Below are 21100 nucleotides of genomic sequence, written 5' to 3'. Positions count from 1 at the left end.
ACACTATTTGAAGTAAAGGAATTTGGCAAGTCCTACATAGCCAATCTGCAGGAGAGAACTTGTGAATGTGGAGCATTTCAAATTTCAGGAATTCCATACAAGCATGCTGCTTTAGGAATTATATACAAAAGAGAGAATCTTGAGAAATATTGTGATCCAATATTTACAATTGAAGTGTACCAGAGGATATATTTTGGAATGATAAATCCAGCTTCTGATGAGAGAAATTGGCCTGATATGCTAAGGTGACCCCTGCTACACTATTACTAGCCCCATTAAGAAGAGCACCAGGTAGACCAAAAAAGAATAGGAGGAGAGAATCTGATGAGGATGCTCCTTCAACTCAAACAGGAAGGTCTAAAGCTTTTAGGTGCTCATTGTGCCAATCTTATGGGCATAATAGGAGAACTTGTGAAAGAGCTCCAGTGAAAGCAAAGAAAGAAAGCAATGCTTCTAGTAGTGGTTATGCACATTGTCTATATGACCTTTGTTCGTTATTTGCTTTGGTTAATATGACATTCTAACTAATTTCATGTTATCAGGTTCGTCAAAGAAAAGGGAAACCAGGTAGAGGATTGGCTAATACAGGGTTATCTGGGGTTGTACTTTGGGTACTACAATAGTTGTTGGATTCAAAATTTATTATGGCATTCATTATCAACTGTTACACTTTATATCTGAATGCAGGATCATGTTTCTAGAAAGGTACCTGTTGTTTTCTCAAGTCAAGGTAGCAATCTAATTGTCCAAATTAGGTATGTCTTATATTCATGTCCTTGTGCAAGGTAGAGCCACTGCAACTGCAAGACTGAAGGATGGAGGAAGAGCTAACAAGAGCTTTTAGCAAGTTTGAACTATCGGCAATGAAACTGGAAGGGGTAGATCTCTGCCCTGAGGACATTTGCGAGGGGGTTCAAGACTGTAGGCAGAGTTTGGTAGGAAGACTGATTGGTGAAAAGGTTGCAAATTTCACGGGCATAAAGAACTTTACTAATCATGCCTGGGGATACCCCAGGAATCTGACTGTGACTGAACTGGGTCCTAACATTTTCCAGTTCCAGTTGGAGAAGGGAGAGGACCGTGAAAAAATTCTGATGGGAGGACCATGGATTATGGATAACCAGATTCTTGTGATGAAAGAATGGAAGGCTGGGTGCGAAAAGAAGGATCACAATTTCCGATTTGCTCACCTATGGGTACAAATCTGGAATCTCCCAGTTCATTGGTTGTGTAAGTCAGTGGGCTTTAAGGTAGGAAAGGTTTTTAAATCTGTTAGGGAGGTTCTTGTTCCGCCAGGGGGAGGAAATCTAGGAGACATATGAAGATTATGATGGAAGTGGATCTCCTACAACCTCTCCCAAGAGGAACTTTGGTTAAGCTTGAGGGAGTGAATACATGGGTGGAATTTAGGTATGAGAGATGCCCAGATTTTTGCTACAATTGTGGGATCATTGGGCATGGGGATAAGTCTTGTACTGGGGACAAAAGGGAGGGTCAGACGTGCAGGGAAGGACAATATGGAGCGTGGATGAGGGCAGGGAATATTATGGTTTCCCCTCTGAAAGTGTGCTTAATGACTGGTACAGAGGTGATTAAGAAGTCCAGAGATGTAGCATTGGTAAGCAAGGGACCAAGTAATAAAGCCGGGATGATAACTGAGACAGGTCCTGGGGTCGAGACTGGTACAAGCAGCAGGGAAAGTGACAAGGTATATAAAAAGAGTGACCAACAAAAGCTAGCAATGGAGGAAAAATGGGATGAGATTCTGAGGGAGAGTGTAGAGATGAAAGGAAGCTGAGAGAAAGAGGACAAGGAGGAGTGTACACGAAAGGAGGGGGACAAATTCAAAGGAAGAAACAATACCGAGAGGCCTAAAGTGGTAGTGGACCTGGGAAATGACTGGAACGGGAAAGAAAATCAGCGCCCAGAAGATATGGTTTTAGATGCAAGCATTGACCGAGAGGATAAAAATAAATACGAGAAGGGGGTATTAACTAGCAATGAGTCTGAAACAAAGGAAGCCAACTGCTGGACTCAGGAAAGCAGATGTAATCAAGGAAGGAAAAAGCAGTGGAGGAGGAGTTCACGTGTTACAAGAGTGCCGCTGAAAGACATTACGGATAGAGGGACAGTGAGTAACCTTGGTGAGAAAAGGACAACAACGAAAGAATGGCAGGACCTGGACTTTATGGAAGAGGACATAACACATAGTCCACAACACAAGCTATTAAGAAGGGACCAGGAAGTCGATCAGCAAGGAGGGGAATTGGAGGCTAGCCCCGCAATGCCTCCACCTATACAATGAAGGTTGCGGTGTGGAATTGCCGAGGTGCAGGAGGCCCCTTGACAATTTCCCAACTGAAGGAGGTAATTCACCTCCACTCTCCTAGTGTGGTGTTCCTATGTGAGACAAAAAACAAAGAAAGGTATATGAAACAGGTGCAAAATAGAATTAAGTTTGAACATAGTTTTGTAGTGAATCCTAAGGGTAGAGCAGGGGGACTAGCTTTGTTTTGGAAGGAGGGGGTACAATTATTGGATATACACAGCACTGATTGGTATATTGCAGCAAGAGTGGAAGACAAGGAAACGAGTGATTATTGGTGGTTGGTTGGTATATACGCAAGTACAGATTAGAGGGTGAGAGTGCAGCAATGGGAGACAATAGGGGAAAAAAGAGGGCATGGGGTGAGAAATGGGTAGCAATGGGAGACTTTAACGACATTTGCTCAAACGGGGAGAAATGGGGGGAAAGAGAGGGATCAGAAGGTAGTTTTAGGGAGTTCAATAGCTTTATTTCTGATAATGAGTTAGTGGACATAGGGTGTAAGGGGGTGCCTTGGACATGGAGTAACACATGGGAAGGGGAGGGAGAAATAAGAGAGAGACTAGATCGATGTTTAGGAAGTGTTGGGTGGGTACAAAAGTATGAGAATGCTGCTGTGGAACACATTGAAATAGAGGCTTCTGATCACTGCCTGCTCCTAATGGACACAAAATCGAAGCAAAGGAGGGCCAAAAGAAGGTTTTTCTTTGACCAAAGATGGGCAAGGGATGAGGCATCAATAGCTGTTATTAAAAGAGCTTGGGGACTGGAACAAAATGGGTCTAGAATGTTCAGAGTGGTGAAAAGGATTAAGGAATGTAGAATTGCTCTGATTGAATGGAACAAGTCACTTAAAGGCAACACAAAGGCAAAAATTCAGGAGCTGAAGGAGAAACTAAGGTCCGTCCGTGAGGAGAATGAGCCATGCAACAAAGGAGTTATCACAACCTTAAAGCTACAACTAAGCAAAGCTTACAAGGATGAAGAGTTGTTTTGGAGCCAGAAATCAAGGAGCAGATGGCTCAAAGAGGGGGACAAGAATACAGCCTACTTTCACCTAAGTGTCATGGCTGCTAGGAAACGGAACAATATCAGTATACTCCAGAAGGCTAATGGGGAGTGGTGTACGAGTGCAGAGGAAATCAAAGCTGAGTTAAGCGAGCACTATGCGGAGCTGTTCAACTCAAGTAATCCATCTGAATTTGAAGAAGTGTTGCAAGGCATACCGTGCACTATTTCTAATCTCGCGAACACACAGTTGATCAAGCCAGTGACAGAATTGGAGATAAAACAAGCCATATTTTCCATGTTCCCAAATAAAGCCCCTGGAGTTGATGGTATGCCCCCTTTATTTTTCCAAACATACTGGCATATTATCAAAAATGATATTGTCAATGCTGTCACAAGTTTTTTCCATTCTGGTAATATCTTAACGGCTATCAATGAGACCATTATCTCCATTATCCCTAAGGTTGACAATCCTGTTGTGCTTACTAATTACAGGCCTATAAGCCTTTGCACTGTCCTTTATAAAACTATTTCCAAGATTTTGGCTAATAGATTGCAAAAAGTCCTAGTGCACTGTATTAATCCGTCTCAATCTGCTTTTGTCCCTGGGCGTCAAATTCTTGACAATGCTATCATCGCTCATGAAGTCTTGCATTTCCTAAAAAGTAAGAGAGGTGGTAGAGTAGGCTTTATGGCTTTAAAGCTTGATATGTCAAAAACCTATGATAGAGTGGAGTGGAAGTTTCTAGGCAGAATTATGTTACATATGGGCTTTTGTCCTACTTTTGTTCGCTGGATCATGACGTGTATCTCCACTGTTTCTTATTCTTTTAATTTGAATGGACAAAATGTGGGTTATATCAAACCATCTAGAGGTCTCCGTCAAGGGGATCCCCTATCCCCCTACTTGTTCATTATATGTATGGAAGGGCTGTCCAATTTAATCAAGAAAGGTGTGGATTCTAAGCAACTAACGGGCATCAAAGTCTGCAAAGACAGCCCTATGATCTCTCATCTCTTTTTTGCAGACGATTCTCTTTTGTGTTGCAAAGCAAGCAAGGAGGAGGCTAAGAAGGTAAAGGAGATCATTCAGACTTATGGACAAGCCACAGGACAGGTAGTAAACTTTGGTAAATCAGCCATGTTCCTTACTAAAAATACCTCCAACAGGATTCGAGGAGAGATTAGGGAGGTTTTGGGCAATATGAGGGCAGCCTCTAGTGGGAAATATTTAGGATTACCTATGACTATTGGGAGAGCTAAGAATCAGGTTTTTGGGTCCCTGAAAAGTACCATCATTAGCAAACTCCAAGGATGGAAACATAAAGTGCTTAGTCAAGGGGGTAAGGAGATCCTAATCAAATCTGTCATCATGGCCATGCCTACCTATATAATGTCTTGTTTTAAGCTCCCTAAAGGCTTGTGCAAGGGTATTAGTGCAACTATTGCAGGTTCTGGTGGGGCGGGGATGGTCTAGAGAACAAAGTGCATTGGGTGAGGTGGAGTAAGCTTACTGAAGTTAAAGGGAAAGGGGGATTGGGCTTTAGAGATTTAGAAGCCTTCAATGTTGCCTTGCTTGCAAAACAAATTTGGAGAGTTGTTACAAATCCGAATTTGTTAGTAAGCAAGGTCCTGAAAGCTAAATACATGAAAAAGACTGACTGGCTTGTTCAAAAGCCCCCGAGCACAGCATCTTGGTGCTGGAAAAGTTTACACAAGGGAGGTGAGCTGCTTCAGCAGGGCCTATACAAGAGGGTAGGAGATGGAAGGTCAATTAAAATCTGGGAAGACAGATGGGTAGCTGGATCGTGCAATGGGAAATTAACTACGGCAAAACCAGCAGGGTGTCAACTTGAGTGTGTCCATGAACTAATAGAGGAGGGGAGGTGGAAGACTGATACTTTGCATCGCTGGTTTAACATAGATGATGTGGAACTCATAACTAACATCCCTCTAAGTCTATATGAAAGGAAAGACAGATTGTATTGGTTGCATAGCAAGTCTGGTGTTTATACAATCAGAACAGGCTACGTTATTGCCAAAGGGGGAAGGGAGACTGTGAACCACAGGATAGCACCTGACTCTGAGACTAGCTGGGCAATTAGGAAGCACACGGTGTGGAAAAGATTGTGGGGCTTAAATATCAAAATGAAGCTCAAGCATTTTTTATGGAGGTGTTTGCAAAATGGGCTGGCTACTAGTGAAGCTCTCTACCAAAGAGTTGGGAAAGGAAGCAATCTGTGCCAATGTTGTGGTGAGGCTACGGAAACCATTGAACATGTATTCTTTTTTTGTCCAACAGCTCAAATAGCTTGGAGGCTAGCTCCGGTGAGTTGGGAAGGGATAGTTGAGCTACAATGCAACATGTGGAGGTGGTGGGATGTTATGATGGAATCGGCAAAGGGGGCCCAAGGAATGGACCGCATCAAGCTCACAGTAAATATCCTTTGACAGCTCTGGAAGGCGAGAAACAAGAGAGTATTCCAGCTGGAGAGTGAGGATGCAAAAGTGATAATTGACAAAGCCCAGCAAGAGTGGATCGAATTTGAAGAGGCAACTGTTCCTCAACCCCGAGGATTCGCATCAACAGAGCAGGAAAGACTGAGTCAGCATAATTGGGAGCCACCAAAGGAGGGAGTAGTGAGAATTAATACGGATGCAGCAATCTCAGCAAAAATGGTCAGGATCGGATTGGGAATTGTTGCACGGAACTGGCGAGGAGATCTAGTGAAAGTCCGAGGGATTAGTAGAAGGAAAAAAGGGGAAGCTGCCACAGAGGAATCATTAGCAATCCGAAGTGCGCTGGAAATGGCTCAAGCTGCAGGATGGACAAAGATAGAAGTCCAGTCGGACTGCAGAAACGTTGTGAGCTCGATCAATGCGGGCAATGTTCAGGATTGTAAGTTACAAACAATCCTAGAAGACATTGAGGCCCTAAAGACTAGTTTTGACAGTTGTATTTTCTCTTTTGTTCCTAGAAGTGCGAATGGCTACAGTCATGAAGTGGCTCAATTTGCAACCAAGGTGGTTAAAACCATTGATTGGCAAGCTTCATTTCCAACATGGTTAACTGTTCTTGCTAGAAAAGATATGGGGGTAGTTACCCCTTTTTGTAATTAACTCTTGTATTTTCAAGTGTTAATATCTATATAATGTTATCGTTTGATTAAAAAAAAAAAATTCATGTCCTTGTAAGTTGTATACTGCTGTTAATTTATGGAGATACCTAAATGTTGGATACAATCAAGGGAAACACAAATTCTGTATTTGCTCGAGCTCAATTGGGTACCGGAACTCCATCTGCTACTGTTAATGTACAAATTCAATTCCTAGCTAGCCCGAGTGGAACAAAGAAGGTATAACTTTGTTCATTTCAATTTCATTTGATAGCCACATACATCTTTATATGCATATACATGTCTCTGGTATGATAAGAGCACTTTATGATTTATTTTTGTTAGAAAGGAAGGCCTACAAAAGCTAAAGCCATAAGGACAATAAACACTATTGAGAAAAAGACTGGTGGTACCCCCATTCATTCACGCATGCCTTCTAGAGAAAATGCCCCTGTAGAAAGCAACAATGGAGCTTCTCAGACATCCAGAACTGTTACCATAGAAGCTAATGCAACTACTAACTCTGTCAATGTTAGTAGCTCCTTCAGCATGTGGTTTTAATGGCTGATCACTACATATCTAATTAGTAATTTAAATAGTATTTTACTAAGCAAATACTAAGCCTGCATTCAGTGGTAGTGGTCTGAATCTTTTGTACATCAAATCTCATGATGGAACTGATACCATATAGTCACCTAGTCACCTAAGCTTAGCAATCCTTACCATTCGGACAACTAGTCTGAGATGATGTTTTGTGTTCAATGGATTGCTTGGCAAACTCAAATCTGTAACTGAAAGTAAGGTGCTACAATTGCAACATTTACAATCCTAACCATCTTCAAAGCCTATTAAGATTTTTTTTTTTGCCTTGGATTGCTCATTATGGGTATTCAATCAACTTGATATTTAAGATATTTAAGACTTGTTTTAGTTTATTTTGTTTATAGTGCTTTGTACCACTTGCATATGCAATTGTATAAGTGGTTTTGGAAATTTTTTTTTATTTTGAAGCATGGTAGATAAACTTCTATTAAATATTGTAGATGAATTTAAATCCACCATATCTTGACCTTGTGGTTCTACCACTATATAATTACCAAGGCTCAAGTTTTGGTGGTACAGTCTTACAATTTTATCCAATTTTTCTTCCTTTTTTTGTTGCCATTTTTCTTGCCCAAAAATTTTAACTCATTTTCTTGTAGGATCAATGGGAGTAAACTTGGAAAATAATTGTTTGACAAGACTAATTCATTATTTTTAAATTTACTTTTTACGACATGGACTTAATTTGTTACCAAATATGTCAATCAAGGGGTGGGTAGTGTAATTTTTGATATTAGAACGTATTTATGTCTGAAATTATCCAAAAAAAAAAAAGAACTACTACTTCTTTAATGTTGGATAATCCCCCAATCTTCTCTATATTGTCTTAACCTAATCAAGTCTAAGATTTTTTTTTCGAATCCCAATAATTATGTACCAACTATCACCTCCTGGTTTCCTAATGTTTTTTTTTCGGGACACGATAGACCTATACTTACTTTATACTAGGGGGAGGGAGGACCTTTTTTTCGGACACGATAGACCTACACTTACTCTATAATAGGGGGAAGAGGACCTAAAGAGATCTAAGATAGACTTACAATTACACTTACTCTATACTAGTTTCCTAATGTAAGGGGAACAGATTTGAATAACTTAAAGGCTCTATAATGTAGAATATCATAAGCGCAGAGGTTCAAGGCGGAGTCAACCGGGGGAAGGGTTGCCGCCAATCCATAAGTTTTTAAATTTTTAGGATTAATTACATTTACTTCCCTAGAAGTTTGACCAAATTATCAAATGGACCCCTTGATTTGGCCAAACTATAGGGCGCCCCCAAAAAATCATAAATTGTTAACTACTACACCCCTCCCGTTAGTCCTCTGACGTTGACCACCTGAAATTCAACAAAGACTGTAGTAACTTTACGTGAAGGTCCTAAAATACCCTCGAAGCACTATTACCTTTTTCTTCTTCTTCTTTTTTTTCCGCCACCCTTATTTCTTCCTTATTCCCCGGAAACACCAACTGTAGCCTTGCTAAAGCAGAATCTCCAACTCTACATGCCAATCTGTCATGGATGTTTCAAGATACCTAGTCATGTAGGTAGTGATCTTTCTTTTATTCAAACTACCAAAATCCAAAGAAAAATTGTCAAGGCCACCTCATTCATATTCATTAATATCTCTTAGATCAAACTTTTTTTTTAGGAGTCTTAAATCTAACTTCAAACACTAAAATCAAAAGAAAACACTTTTTGAGATGTCAACAGCAATAATATTTTGGTCACAGCATCTTAATCTTATAACACGGTAACCAAGACCAAAATTAATAACAAATAAGAAAAGAAGATTCAAAAAAAATCTGCACCATTAGCAGCAAATTCATGCCACACTCCAAAAAGAACATGAAAGAAAAACTATTTTGTCATGTCAAGAACCAAATCTAAGTTGTAGATTCAATTGATAAAACAATACGTTCAATAGAAAAGGAAAGATAATACGAAAGAAAAGAGAATTGATTGAAGAAGAGGAAAGAAAGATTTGGTCCATTTGGAAGATGAATATCAGCGCGGAGATTTGTTCTTATCCCATTTTGTTCCACGTTTGTGTTTTATTTTCCAACTTTTTGTACTGGGTCAATTTTGTCATTTTAGTAATATATGTTAGTTGGGTTTACAGAAGGTTACTGACGGAGGACTTTTGTAGTTTGACCAAACGATGGGAATCATATGGTAATTTGGCTAAACCTCAAGGGTGATAAATGTAATTAAGCTAAATTTTTATTTAACGACTATTAAATTCTAATTTTTTTTTTTAAAAAAAAGTCCTCTTCTTGACCCCCGAAAATTTTTGATATCATGTAACATATTTTCTCCATTTTCCTAATTTTATGTTTTATAAAGTTTTAACTTATTTCTTTTTAAGACTGGAAAAGTATTGGTGTTCAATATGGACAAGGTGCCCCTTTCCCCACCCCTTTCATAAATTACTTGCTCCGCCACTAAAATTCCATATCAAGGTTAACGCTGTTTGGATAATTACTCATTTTGAACGAGCATCATCTCATCCAAGACTGGTGAATTTCATCTTCTGGAATTTAACTATACATGTAGGCAAACGTTTGTGACAGCATGATTTTCAACTTTCTTTATCCAAACAAAATGGGCATGTGTGTGGTTGGTTTTTTGTCAGTCCAACAAGGAAAATTCGAAGCAATATGTTCTGTCACCAGGCCGACCACGTTTCTAAGAATTGGTCTTTTTTCCCTGTTCCACCATTAGCTTTCAAGACTTAATCGGCAAGCAAAATTAAAAGGCAATTTCAATCAAAAACTAAAAGGACTACTGAGGTACAACCCAATACATGAAAGATTTTGCATGTTGAAGGTTTACCTAATATCCATCAAAGGCTAGTACAATCCATTGTACTTGCTCTATCTGAATTTGATTTCTATAACAAGAAGAGTTTCCAGACTAGCTATACTTGGAATTTCTTGTTCTTTCCTTTTGTACATTCTTTGGCAATTGGCATGCAAGAGTGAGTATAGCATCTTTCAAACACATAAAATCAGCAAATTACTGTTTTCCAATAGTAAAAAACAAAGAAAAGAATCTGCCGAAAACCTAATACACCAATTAGCAGATCATCAAAATAAATTTTCTTGCTTTTCATGTTTAATCATCAATAAGCTGTTAACTTTTCTCTATTGCCCCATTTCTAAAACACTTTTCTTTGTTTCCGGGGGAGGATGATTGGTAAATTATGTTTTGACCCTCAAACTATGCACTTTATATCACTTCAGTCCCTAAATTTTAAAATGGAACACTTAAGTCCCTAAATTATTAAATCCATCCCAATTAAGTAAAATCGTTGATAGAATCCACAAAATCATCAGTCTTCTTGAGGTGTGCAAACATACGCCATTAAACGAGACTAGGTTTCAAATTCTACCAAAATGATGAGGGCATAAATCTAATTTCATTGCAAAATAAATAGAAAACAAATGGAAAAACATTTTGGGCTCTTTGGTTTAGGGGTTCGATTTGTAAATCACGGAGAAAGACAATGGAGAGAAGGACAAGAAAAACTCAGAAATTTTTGGCTAATACTAGCAAAAATCGATTGAGATCTTCAGACGGTGAAGATTGCAACAATGGCAAGAAAGAGATGGCATTCAAGAGAAAAGCCATCTCCAGCAAAGCTAAAGAAATCGAAAATGAAGACTGAAATTGGTAATCAAAATAAATTTTTTGCCTTTTCATGTAGGTTAATTTAATAGCATAATCCATACATGAATTAGAAAAAACTATTAATTTGTAATGAAATATGTCTCCATCGCCATAGGGATTAGTGAAAAGTTAGGGTTTTATATGGTATTGAAATTTGTCTCCTTTAATATGCTTTGTACGGTCATGGAAAAGATCTATTGCATAATTTACTCGAAGAATCTATAGTCCTTGTTTTCAAGATATAGTGATTTATGGCATAATCTATCTCCCTAATGCTCCTTGTGTTGATGACATTGTGATACCTTTTTAGAAATTATTGAATTTTTTAAAATATTTTCTGATTAAAAAACTTATTTGCTTAAAATCAGAGAGCGGGCAACATGGTATTTGGCATGAACCATTTACTTTGGAGATGAACCATCAGGGGGAGTTTACAAGATTGCCAAACACAGAATACGTAGCAGGAAGGGTTGACCCCATTGATGAGTGTAATCCTGAAAAATGGTCACTTCAAATGCTTGATAAATGTGGAGAAAAACTTGGATACCCAAAAGATGTAGGTTTTGGGTGGTACGGTAGACTGCCGGGATTACCACTCGATCAAGGACTATTTTTTGGCTTATGTGATGGGGACTGTGAATTACTTGTTAATACCTTATAGGTGCTGAGCTGTATCTCGCAGTTGGAGCCTTGGAGGTAGAGCTAAGTAGCTAACAGGGTGAGGTTCCATGCTAAGAATATGTAGAATAACGCCATGCATGAAAGTCAGACAACTCCTTCAAAAGAGGCTGGGAAAGATAAAGGTGCAGCTAGTTGCGATAGTGATGTTATTATAATAAAAGAGAGTGAGAGTGATGACGAGGGAGTAAACATGAATCCACAAAAGTGAGATGCTCAAGAGGGGCTTTTTGATGTAGCTAACTCGGAATCCTTGAAAGTAGACATTGAAAATGAAACTGATGTGGGAGTAGGCATTCCAAATATCATCAATGAAGCCACAATAAATGCTGATGACACAAATGACTTTGACATGGTAGCAAAGAAAGCTGAGTGCAGTAAAGCTGATGAAGTGAACTAGAGAAGGCCAATATGGCGGATACTGGTGACCATGGAACAGCGACAACCCAGTGAAGAAACAACTATACCTTCAACCTCCTTATTTTCCTTTGCCACAGCCTTGAGTTTTCTTGCAACCTCCCATTCTCAACTTCTATTTTGTTTTTTGTTCTTAACATTCCAGGGATTAGACCCTTGAACTTTTGACATATTTCAAGATCAATGATCAATCCAATTCTAGTATCTACATCCTCCCGATTCCTACATTAACAACACCATTAAGAGAATAAAGACAAGTTTAGCTAGGTGCGTTGCATACAAACTGGAAACATGGGAAAGTACAAATAGAAATACCTAATGGAAATTACCATTGACGAGACCTTCTTCCTGGGTTTAAGTCACTGGCAGAGCCAGAAAAAATTCTCAGTGGGGGCAAAAGCAACTCTAAAATTTTTTACCTAATTTTTTTCTAGTTTTTTAAGCAAAAATAATAATATTCACTAACAAGTACAAATGATGCATATATTTCATGAAAAATATAAAAAGACAAACTATTATTAATGTAATAATAATTTTATTTCAAAAAGCAAACTAAACCATTTACAATTGCTCACGACGAGTTTTCATATTTTGATAACGGTTTACAACCTTCTCATTTTGAATTTCACGAAATATATTTTTTTCAATGTAAGCAACTAAACAATCAGTAATCCAAGTGTCTCCCATTCAATTTCGTAACTGATTCTTTACTATATTCATAACTGAAAAAGTCCTTTCTATGGTAGCTCTAACAACACACAAAATCAAAGCGAACTTTAGATGCATATAAACCAATGGATACACAAAATTTCATGAGGCACACTTGAGATTATATCAAAATTCTATGGATACTATAGAAATTTAAGGGAGGCAGTGAGGGCCTGTGCCCCCACCGTAGTTCTGCCCCTGGTTTAAGTCTATCCATGATGTTCATCAATGGTTGTTTTTCACAATTACATTTGTTCCTAATCATCTCTCCTTTTTCTTCTTTTTTATCTTCAGATTTCTAGCCTTTTTTTTCTTCTTAGTTCTTTCCCCTCATTTGGAGATGCAGCCAATTGGTCTCTATTTGTCTAGGACACATCGATACCCTTTTATGAACTGGATCGGATCAAGAATATGACCCGTATGTGGTGAATAAAAGGAGGGAAATCCCTCCTTTGTGCTAAATAATTTCCTTTTTATTTTTTTAATATATTTTTATGAATTCCTATACTTGCCCTCATTCAATGGCGCATGTTTACATACCCCAAGAAGACTGAAGATTTTGGGATTTTGTCAATGATTTTCCTTAATTGCGATAGATTTGATAGTTGAGAGATTGAAGTATCTCATTTTGAAGTTTAGAGATTAAAGCAGGATACGTGCATAGTTTGAGAGGTCAAAATGGAATATACCCCAGGATTATTTGATATAATTAGAGATGTTGACCAAATTATACAATTTTTATCTCAACATCTCATTCTTAGTTTTGTTTAAATTATTCTTGTCAAGCCTATGAAGTTAGTTTTAATTTGTCTTAGAATCTATTACAGCACTTATTACTTTTTCTAGACAATGAGTAATGACTAAGTACTTTGAGATATCAAATTGTACGTGATTAATGACCCACCAATTTGATATTGTGATATTTAAGTAGAAGTTAATAAATACTCCCTCCGTCCCACTTTGATAGTTGGTTGTTTTTTCACACAGTTTAAGAAAAAACAGTTAACTTTGTTAGAACAATCAATTTAGGTAGCTATTTTCCTAAAATACCCTCACATTAATTAGAGTATAACTTTATGGAAACTTGATTTGATGGTAAAAAAAAATGAACTCTCATTAAATGGGGTAGGTTTATAGTAACAACAACTTACATTGAATAAGGGTATTTTAGGAAAATTAAAATACAACTATATTCTTCAATTGGAAATTGGACTATAATTTGGGACAAACGAAAAAGGAAAACATGACTATTAAAGTGGGACGGAAGGAGTACATGCTACGTCGACAATATTGTGGCTCAATCTTTTTTGAGAGTCGCAAAACTAAATTGTGAGAATAGGGTTGATTTTTTCTTAATTGAATTAATCTTTTCTATACTATAATAATAATGTAAACACTTTTTACACTATTATGAGTACATGCATATCCCATGTGTGAAGACAGATTTTTAAATTGCAAGAAAAGTGAAGTACCAATTAAAACGTTACTCTAGAAAAACTTGCACTAACAACATTACAAAGATTATCCCTTTTATTAATATTTCAAGGCAAAAGAGGAAGGTGACTTTATCCCTTGCAGTTCTCACAACAATATGGATAATAAAGTAAAGATAATTCGTTGAGGATGCATCATTTTAGAGCAAAATGGACCTCTTAAAGCAGTGGCAACTAGTGAATGACAGCCTGTAAAAGAAGTTTCTTAAAACAACAAATGTTGACGCGTAATCTCTCGTTGGAATATTGGCCTCTCAACCAATCTTGTCTCTGTGTCTCTTATATATCAAACCAATAGGGACATTAGAAACAGTCTAATCTGCAGGACACATTCCGTGTGAATTTAGATACCTTAGTGAACTGTGTCGGCGTATCTCATGTAATGTTTTGCCCCACTTTTCCTGAAAATTCACAGCAAAGTCTAGAAAAGAGATTAAAGTCCACAGCTCCAAGGATGATGGCTGCTCTCCGCGTTTTAAGATAATCCTTTTAGGACGGTGAAATAGGTTCTTTCTGATATGTATCTGCAGGCCAGGTGCAAGTCCCCAGATTCTATTGACATTGTAGCCGTGAATCTCAATTGCAGGACCCCCTTAATTTAGAACAGATATCTATTTTTTCTTACCAGCTTAATTTTGAAACAATTCATGTTTTAAGTACTGACTTAGCTATAATGATTTTAGACAAACTTATCCCGAGAATTGCAACTTTTGCTGATGTTGAATAAACTTACTCTAAGGAATAAACTTACTCTAAGGAAGACCGATATATTATGTCAAAGTTTATCTTGTAAAAAGTGCTTTGCCAAACTTTAGTATCATTAGTAATATTTCACGTGATTTGCACGTGATTATATTATCTTAAAATATAATTTTTTTTAGATGTTATTAACAACCATCATACTTTAGCAATAATATCACATGGGTCTACTAAATTATTTATTATTTTACATTTATTATTTGTATCCAATTTAGTCCAGTAAATCATCTGATCATGTATTATACCAATAGATTAGATGATTTGCGACATTTATCTACCCTTTTTCACTTTTTCTTTTTCTTTCACTCTTATAGATACTTTCAAGTTACTAGCCAGTTGACTTTCCCTACTTAATTTCTCTGAAGCAAATTGAGCACAATAATAACTTTTTTGTCTTAAGATCACCTTTTCCCTAGTATATATTTTAATATTTTTGATGATCTTGGAAATGGAATTGTGGATATATAATCGAGAATTTTTTTTATTAACAGATAAATTGGGAGTAAAACGAAAATGGATAGGTTTAGATAAAAGTGCATTATTATCTTATTTGTCACCATAATTTAGATTTGATGCTTCATTTTTGTAACCACTGCCATTATTGTCTATTATTGAAATGCAATGACTTTAATTATTGGAGGGTAGAGTATTTTGGGCATCACTAAAAACTAAGGCCAGATTTTGCAACACTTTAATCTAAGACTGATGATACTTTTGGTATCAAAATATCTGTATCTATATCTATGTATTTCTATTCCATTCAGGTGATGTTAATGTTCTCTTTTATGACATCTAAATTGAATTTTCCAATGTTTTTTGGGGTAATATTTATCATTCTTTATGTCACATATGATTTTTTAGTTTTTGTCTGTTTTTTAGTTTCTTTTTTTTTTAACTATTAATATTGATACAATTATGACACTAGGTGCAACATGTCCGAAATTCTTCTCATTCTTCTAAATTGGATGTGTACAACTTATTATTTCATCTATTTGCTCAATGTTTCTCAATTCAATTTTTTCCTTTATAAATCAATTTGGTATGATATAATACGGTGAATTTAATCATCAACTAATATTCTATCTTGCCATCAACCATTATTTTCTATAATGAATTTTAATCATCATAAATCATAAGAACATAATATGAAACGCTAATCATCAATTAATAAGAATATAATTGAAATGACAAAAACTAAGTTGACAAAAATGCTTATACTCAAAGGTACCAAGACTCATAGTACTTTTTATAATAGTAATGATAATTATGTATAGCGGGATCTTTGAAACAAAAACTTAGTGATTCATAATTGATTTTGAAGACCTGAGGAGGAAATTCGTTGTTTAACTGCCCATTCTTGAATTTTTAATTGGTTAGCATACGTAATTAAGAACATTTCTGTTCAGTTTTAGTTTAGCTCAAGTACGAAGAATTTTGCCATAACTGTTGGAAAAATGTACGTCGGATGACCAAGAAGAAGTGACAAGATTGAGAAAGGCAAGAGACCTCACTGTGACCTTAGAGCAAGAAATTTGAGCAGTTCAATCGCATGTTTGCTCGGAGATGCTGGGGATTATCTTGAATTTGATGAGTCGCAGACCATTCTTAGATTACCCAATTCTCTCGAGTTGATGATTGTTTCAAAGTGAATATTTTACTTATCTTTGTGGTCTGCTTTCAAATAATGGTCACTTTCCCTAAACGAAAATTGTAGATTATAAAAACACACCTTGTAGTGCCAATGAGTTAAGTGGAGGAGCTCAATACCTCACCAGCAATTATCATAGTATTAGTTAACATAAGTTGGTTCGATTGGTAAGAATGAATTACTTTCTCACAAAAGATAGTATATTCAAATCCCATTACCGATATAAGATTCCGAGAACATGTCCTAACTCATGGTAGCAACCGAAATCAAACCCACTCAGACATTTTCATATTAAAATATATATATATATATATATATATATATATATATATATATATATATATATATATATATATATCGTAGCCTTAGGGTTTTGAAATGTTTTTGGTAGATTGCACTTTTACTCATTATGTGATAAGTTTTGTGCACCACAAGTTTGATTACATGTTTTAGTCATATAAATCAATTCTTGTGCTGCTAACTTGAAGGCGAAAATACAGAATTGGTCTACATCCCTTGCCTGATAATAGCTCCATAAAGGATCACGCCATCATACGGTCCTGTCCATAAAGGCCCAAAACTGCTATACCAAAATCACGTTTTCTAAGGGCCCTGCGCCTCCTCTTTTCGAATCTTTATTTGAGAGCTACTACAACCCGCCCTTAATTTACAACAATCTAGCCCCAGAACCAGAAGGCACCCAAAAAAAAAAAAGTGAATCCAGAGCAGAATTTATGTAGTGATTTGTAAATTGAACATTTTGGTATTTTATCCTCTAAGTACATAATTTGGTAGCCTCAATCGCACAACCAATTGAAGACACAATTAATACTGTGGTATTTACGTGTCACAATTAGTCTAGCAATTATATAGACTGCCACTCTTATTTGCATATCACAAGGGGGTCACAAAGACAAACTGCTTTTCTTGCAGTGTTACCATGAATTTCTTTTTCTTTTTTTTTAAGTTTCTTTTGATTTCATCATCTCAGATATAGATGTTTGACATATACACAGAATCAGGGAAGATAGGGAAGATTTAGATATTTCATCAATCAAGTTTTATGCACAGATAAGACTGCTTTATCATATTTACATAATTTAGCTGAGAGACACGGCAACATTTAACAAGATGAATCAGCTAAGCCATAGCAACGATCCAGATGGATATTCGCCCCCTCAATTTATGCAGTTGGGTAGGAAGAATCCATAGCAATTCCACAAAGGCCTTCTTTAGCAGCAATGCCCCGTTTCATCTTTATATATCCACTCTCACCCCAGCTTGTTCCCCATGAGTTCTTGACCAACCAATACTTTGTACCATTAGAAGTTTTCCCGTATCCAACTGCAGTAACACCATGGTCTAGATCCGTTCCACAATCTCCGGTGAAAACTCCACTGGAGTAGAATTGGAATGCCATCCCACTCGCATCGATGGAAACAGAAACTGGTTGGTTTGCCACAGCTTTCAACAATGCTGCTTCGCTGTTGACAGGCACCTTTTCATAACCAGCGATCTTGGCTGCGTGGGAAGCTTCTTTAGTTTTGCTGCAAGTTCCATCAGCTGCCGTGTATGGGTAAGTGGTTTCAGTGGCAATGCCTTTGTTTTTCACGATGAATTCGAAGGCATCTTCCATGTAGCCACCACTGCAGCCCTGATCTTGACTTGTTCTGTCGCAGTCCACTATTTCTTGCTCAGAGAGTGAAATCAACTTACCGGTACTCAGTTTTGTAATCCCTTCAGTCGCTGCAATTGCTGAAAATGCCCAGCAACTTCCTGCAAATCAGAAGCAAATTACAAATATATATATATATATATGAGAAAACCATGCCCTTTTCAGATTTGCTGCTATCATTTATTAATTGAGAATGTGATAGTAATGTAAAGATTATAGAGTGGCTTAAATTTAATTACCACATTGTCCTTGATCCTTAATTGGAGTGACTGCACCTTTGGTCCTCCAGTCCACGGTAGCAGGCACAGCAGTCACATTTTCATACTTGAATGATATACTCCCGAACAGCCTTGGGGAGGAGGACATCTTCAATCCATTATGAGAGGCAACAAACTCCTCGTTGGTAAGGTCTGCGAATCGATTGATTCCAAGATTGTAAGGCCTGTTTCCAGCCCTGTTAAAAGATTCAATGAACTCCACATTGTCCTTGAATATCTTGAAACGCCTTTCTTTCTCTGCACTGTCCTCGTATACGCGTCCGTGGAGGCTCATCCACTGCTCATGTCTCTCTACCATGGCCTCATCATTCAGGTTACGTGCTGCACCTTGGATTGCTAGCAATCCCAAAAGGAAAAAGAAACCGATGACTGCTTTCATTTTGTTTTATTGGTTGTGTGGCTTGAAATTTGAAAATGTTGCTTGGCCTGTTGGTGCTTTGGTCCATTGCAGAGCTAGGACTATATAGAGAGTGCAGAAGGTGCTTATGGTCATTGATGCTCCTCCAAAATTGAAGTTTCAATGTAATAGTGTGAGCAGAAGAGTTCAAGTTCTCAGTTTGCCGGGCAAACTATGCTGTGGTGACTGGTGAATTGGACAACCTTATTGAATAGCTTACGGAGATGGTAACTATTTGACAATGATAAGTACTTGAAATTGTAGTTCAGTACTACTATGAGGCCTAAATTGCACATAACCCCCTTAGGGTTGGAGGTGGCATGCACATAGTCCCAACAAATTTTTATTTATCATCAATTTTCCCCAAAGACTAATAGTTAAAGTTTACTACTATTGTTTTTTTTTTTAAATTTAATAATGTGACATAATGATCTTTATATCCTTAAAATATAAGCACCTAATTAATTTGCCTCTCTATGTTTTTGTTTTGTTTTTCCTTTCTTTCCTCGTAGTCTCGTGACATTTGTTGTAGTTAATTTATTTCTTAGTTGCTTATATAATAAAACATACTTTATTAGTAACTAACTGGGGAGGGGATGGGTTGGGTGGTAAGGTGAGAGGGAATATAAGTAGAATCTCCTAAATTCAAAACCTCCCACTTATCAAAAAAATTTTAACTGGTTTAAATGTATATATACAAACAGGTTAGATCGTATAATAAATTAATTGTTAATAGTTAAGGTTATTAAATTAAGAAATTATGTCAAGAATCAATATAATTCAAATCTATTCCAAGCATATACAACTAATAATTACAAAGAGAGAAGATTGCTTTCAAAAAAATTACAAAGATGAGGTCGTGGTGGTATGACTATAGGATGGAAAAGAATTTGGGAAAAAAAAATTCAGGAGACAAATTAATAGTCATTTACATTATTGTCATGGAGTAATTAAGCTTTACTATTGGATAGCTAATAAAATACTATTATCATTTACTTGTGTTCTCCACTTTAAAAATCGAGTGGACAAGAAAGTTGACACCAGGCAAAATAAATCAGTTGGGTTGTATCCCAATTGACTAGGGCCAAGATGCGGAGCTCGATTCCAATCTTAAAATTTGTTCTAGTATTGTGTGCGGGTTGCTGTTTTTCACTATTTGAGTGGATTATTCATTTATTTGCAATGTTAGACAGTTGTACTACATATGTAATTATCCTTGGATGTACTTAATGTTACAATTATGGGTTTTGATTGTAATCTTGTACTCCTATAGCCAAAAAAAAAAAAAAATTGTTAAAATAAACCTAAAACTAGCAAGTGCAATTTACTCTACTTTAAGATGCAATTGGATGAAATCATAAGGGACTCACTAATTTTATGACGGTTTTTACACTTAGAGCGCATTTGATAAAATTGAAATTTAAAATCTAATTCTATTAAGTTATTAAATTATTAAGTACTGAATTTATAACATTTGAATGTATTCTGCATTAAGTGATAAGGTGTTAGTTTATCACTTATTATTTTGATTAAGTTTTGCCTAAACAATATTTCAGAATCATTTAATTAATTAAGATATCATATTTTTTATTATTAATCACGTTTGAATATATAAAAATCTAAATCTATTAAGTTTAAGTGCTAAATTGATTTATAAACAGGCCATCATGGTACATAAATTTTAGAAGTTTCAGCCAGCACTAGTTAAAAGATGTTTACTTGAGACGAGAAAGCTCAAAACCCTGCTTCTAAACAGTGTTGACTAGATGCTAAAACTGCTAAAACTGCATTAGAAGTTGATGCTAAAACTGCTCTAGACTTGCTTAAATCGGCAGATACCTCAACTCATGAGTATGCTTCAATTATCTCTGATTGCAGGTTCCTGATCTCTGCCCTGCCGAAAGTCATACTTAGACATGCTTATCGAGAAGCAAACCAGTGTGCTGACAGATTGGCAAAACTGGGTGCTCAACAAGATGTTAATTTTGTATGCTATGAAAGTATTCCTTATGCTTTGAGAAGTCTAGTAGATGCAGATCTTAAGGGAATTTGTTTCCCTCGTTTTGTACCTATAACTTAAGTTTGTTTTAATATATAGTCCCTTTTATTACCAAAAAAAAAAAAAAAAAAAAAACAGTGTTGACTAGCACTTGTAAGACATTAGCATGACTCTGGAGTAACATTGTTGTGGAACCAGTCAACATCTACGAACCGCTAGTAGCTATATTTTCGAAGTCACCATAGCACGATTTGCCCGGGCAAACCGACATATTAACTAAATCTTGACTGATTCTCATGTTACATGCATGGAAAACACTTTTTAC

General features: G+C 36.6%; 2 protein-coding genes across 2 annotated transcripts; one reads left to right on the top strand and one right to left on the bottom strand.

The window, feature by feature from the left end:
• Positions 1-2654: 2654 nt before the first annotated feature.
• Positions 2655-7011, top strand: LOC113696490 (uncharacterized). Its single transcript, XM_027215897.2, has 5 exons — positions 2655-4612; positions 4786-5662; positions 5789-6430; positions 6583-6690; positions 6796-7011. Exons 1-5 carry the CDS (start codon positions 2655-2657, stop codon positions 7009-7011), a joined length of 3801 nt encoding a protein of 1266 aa, XP_027071698.2.
• Positions 7012-17444: 10433 nt separating this feature from the next.
• LOC113696491 (senescence-specific cysteine protease SAG39-like) lies at positions 17445-18800 on the bottom strand. Its single transcript, XM_027215898.2, has 2 exons — positions 18341-18800; positions 17445-18202 (listed from the first exon to the last, which is right to left on the bottom strand). Exons 1-2 carry the CDS (start codon positions 18756-18758, stop codon positions 17610-17612), a joined length of 1011 nt encoding a protein of 336 aa, XP_027071699.1. The 5' UTR covers positions 18759-18800; the 3' UTR covers positions 17445-17609.
• Positions 18801-21100: the final 2300 nt, after the last annotated feature.

This window comes from Coffea arabica, chromosome 6e (genome assembly GCF_036785885.1).
Source record: "Coffea arabica cultivar ET-39 chromosome 6e, Coffea Arabica ET-39 HiFi, whole genome shotgun sequence".
Lineage (NCBI taxonomy): Eukaryota > Viridiplantae > Streptophyta > Magnoliopsida > Gentianales > Rubiaceae > Coffea > Coffea arabica.
The sequence above is the reverse complement of the archived record's forward strand: the minus strand, read 5'-3'. Positions and strand labels throughout refer to the sequence as shown.

What these genes read in the sequence shown, in the direction of transcription:
- LOC113696490 (XM_027215897.2), top strand. Translation starts at nt 2,655, where the DNA reads ATGGGAGACAATAGGGGAAAAAAGAGGGCATGGGGTGAGAAATGGGTA. An exon ending in TAGCTTGGAGGCTAGCTCCG is followed by an intron (nt 5,663 to 5,788) that starts GTGAGTTGGGAA and finishes ATCCTTTGACAG; the next exon opens with CTCTGGAAGGCGAGAAACAA. An exon ending in GCCCGAGTGGAACAAAGAAG is followed by an intron (nt 6,691 to 6,795) that starts GTATAACTTTGT and finishes TATTTTTGTTAG; the next exon opens with AAAGGAAGGCCTACAAAAGC.
- LOC113696491 (XM_027215898.2), bottom strand. Translation starts at nt 18,758, where the DNA reads ATGAAAGCAGTCATCGGTTTCTTTTTCCTTTTGGGATTGCTAGCAATC. An exon ending in TAAGGATCAAGGACAATGTG is followed by an intron (nt 18,203 to 18,340) that starts GTAATTAAATTT and finishes TCTGATTTGCAG; the next exon opens with GAAGTTGCTGGGCATTTTCA.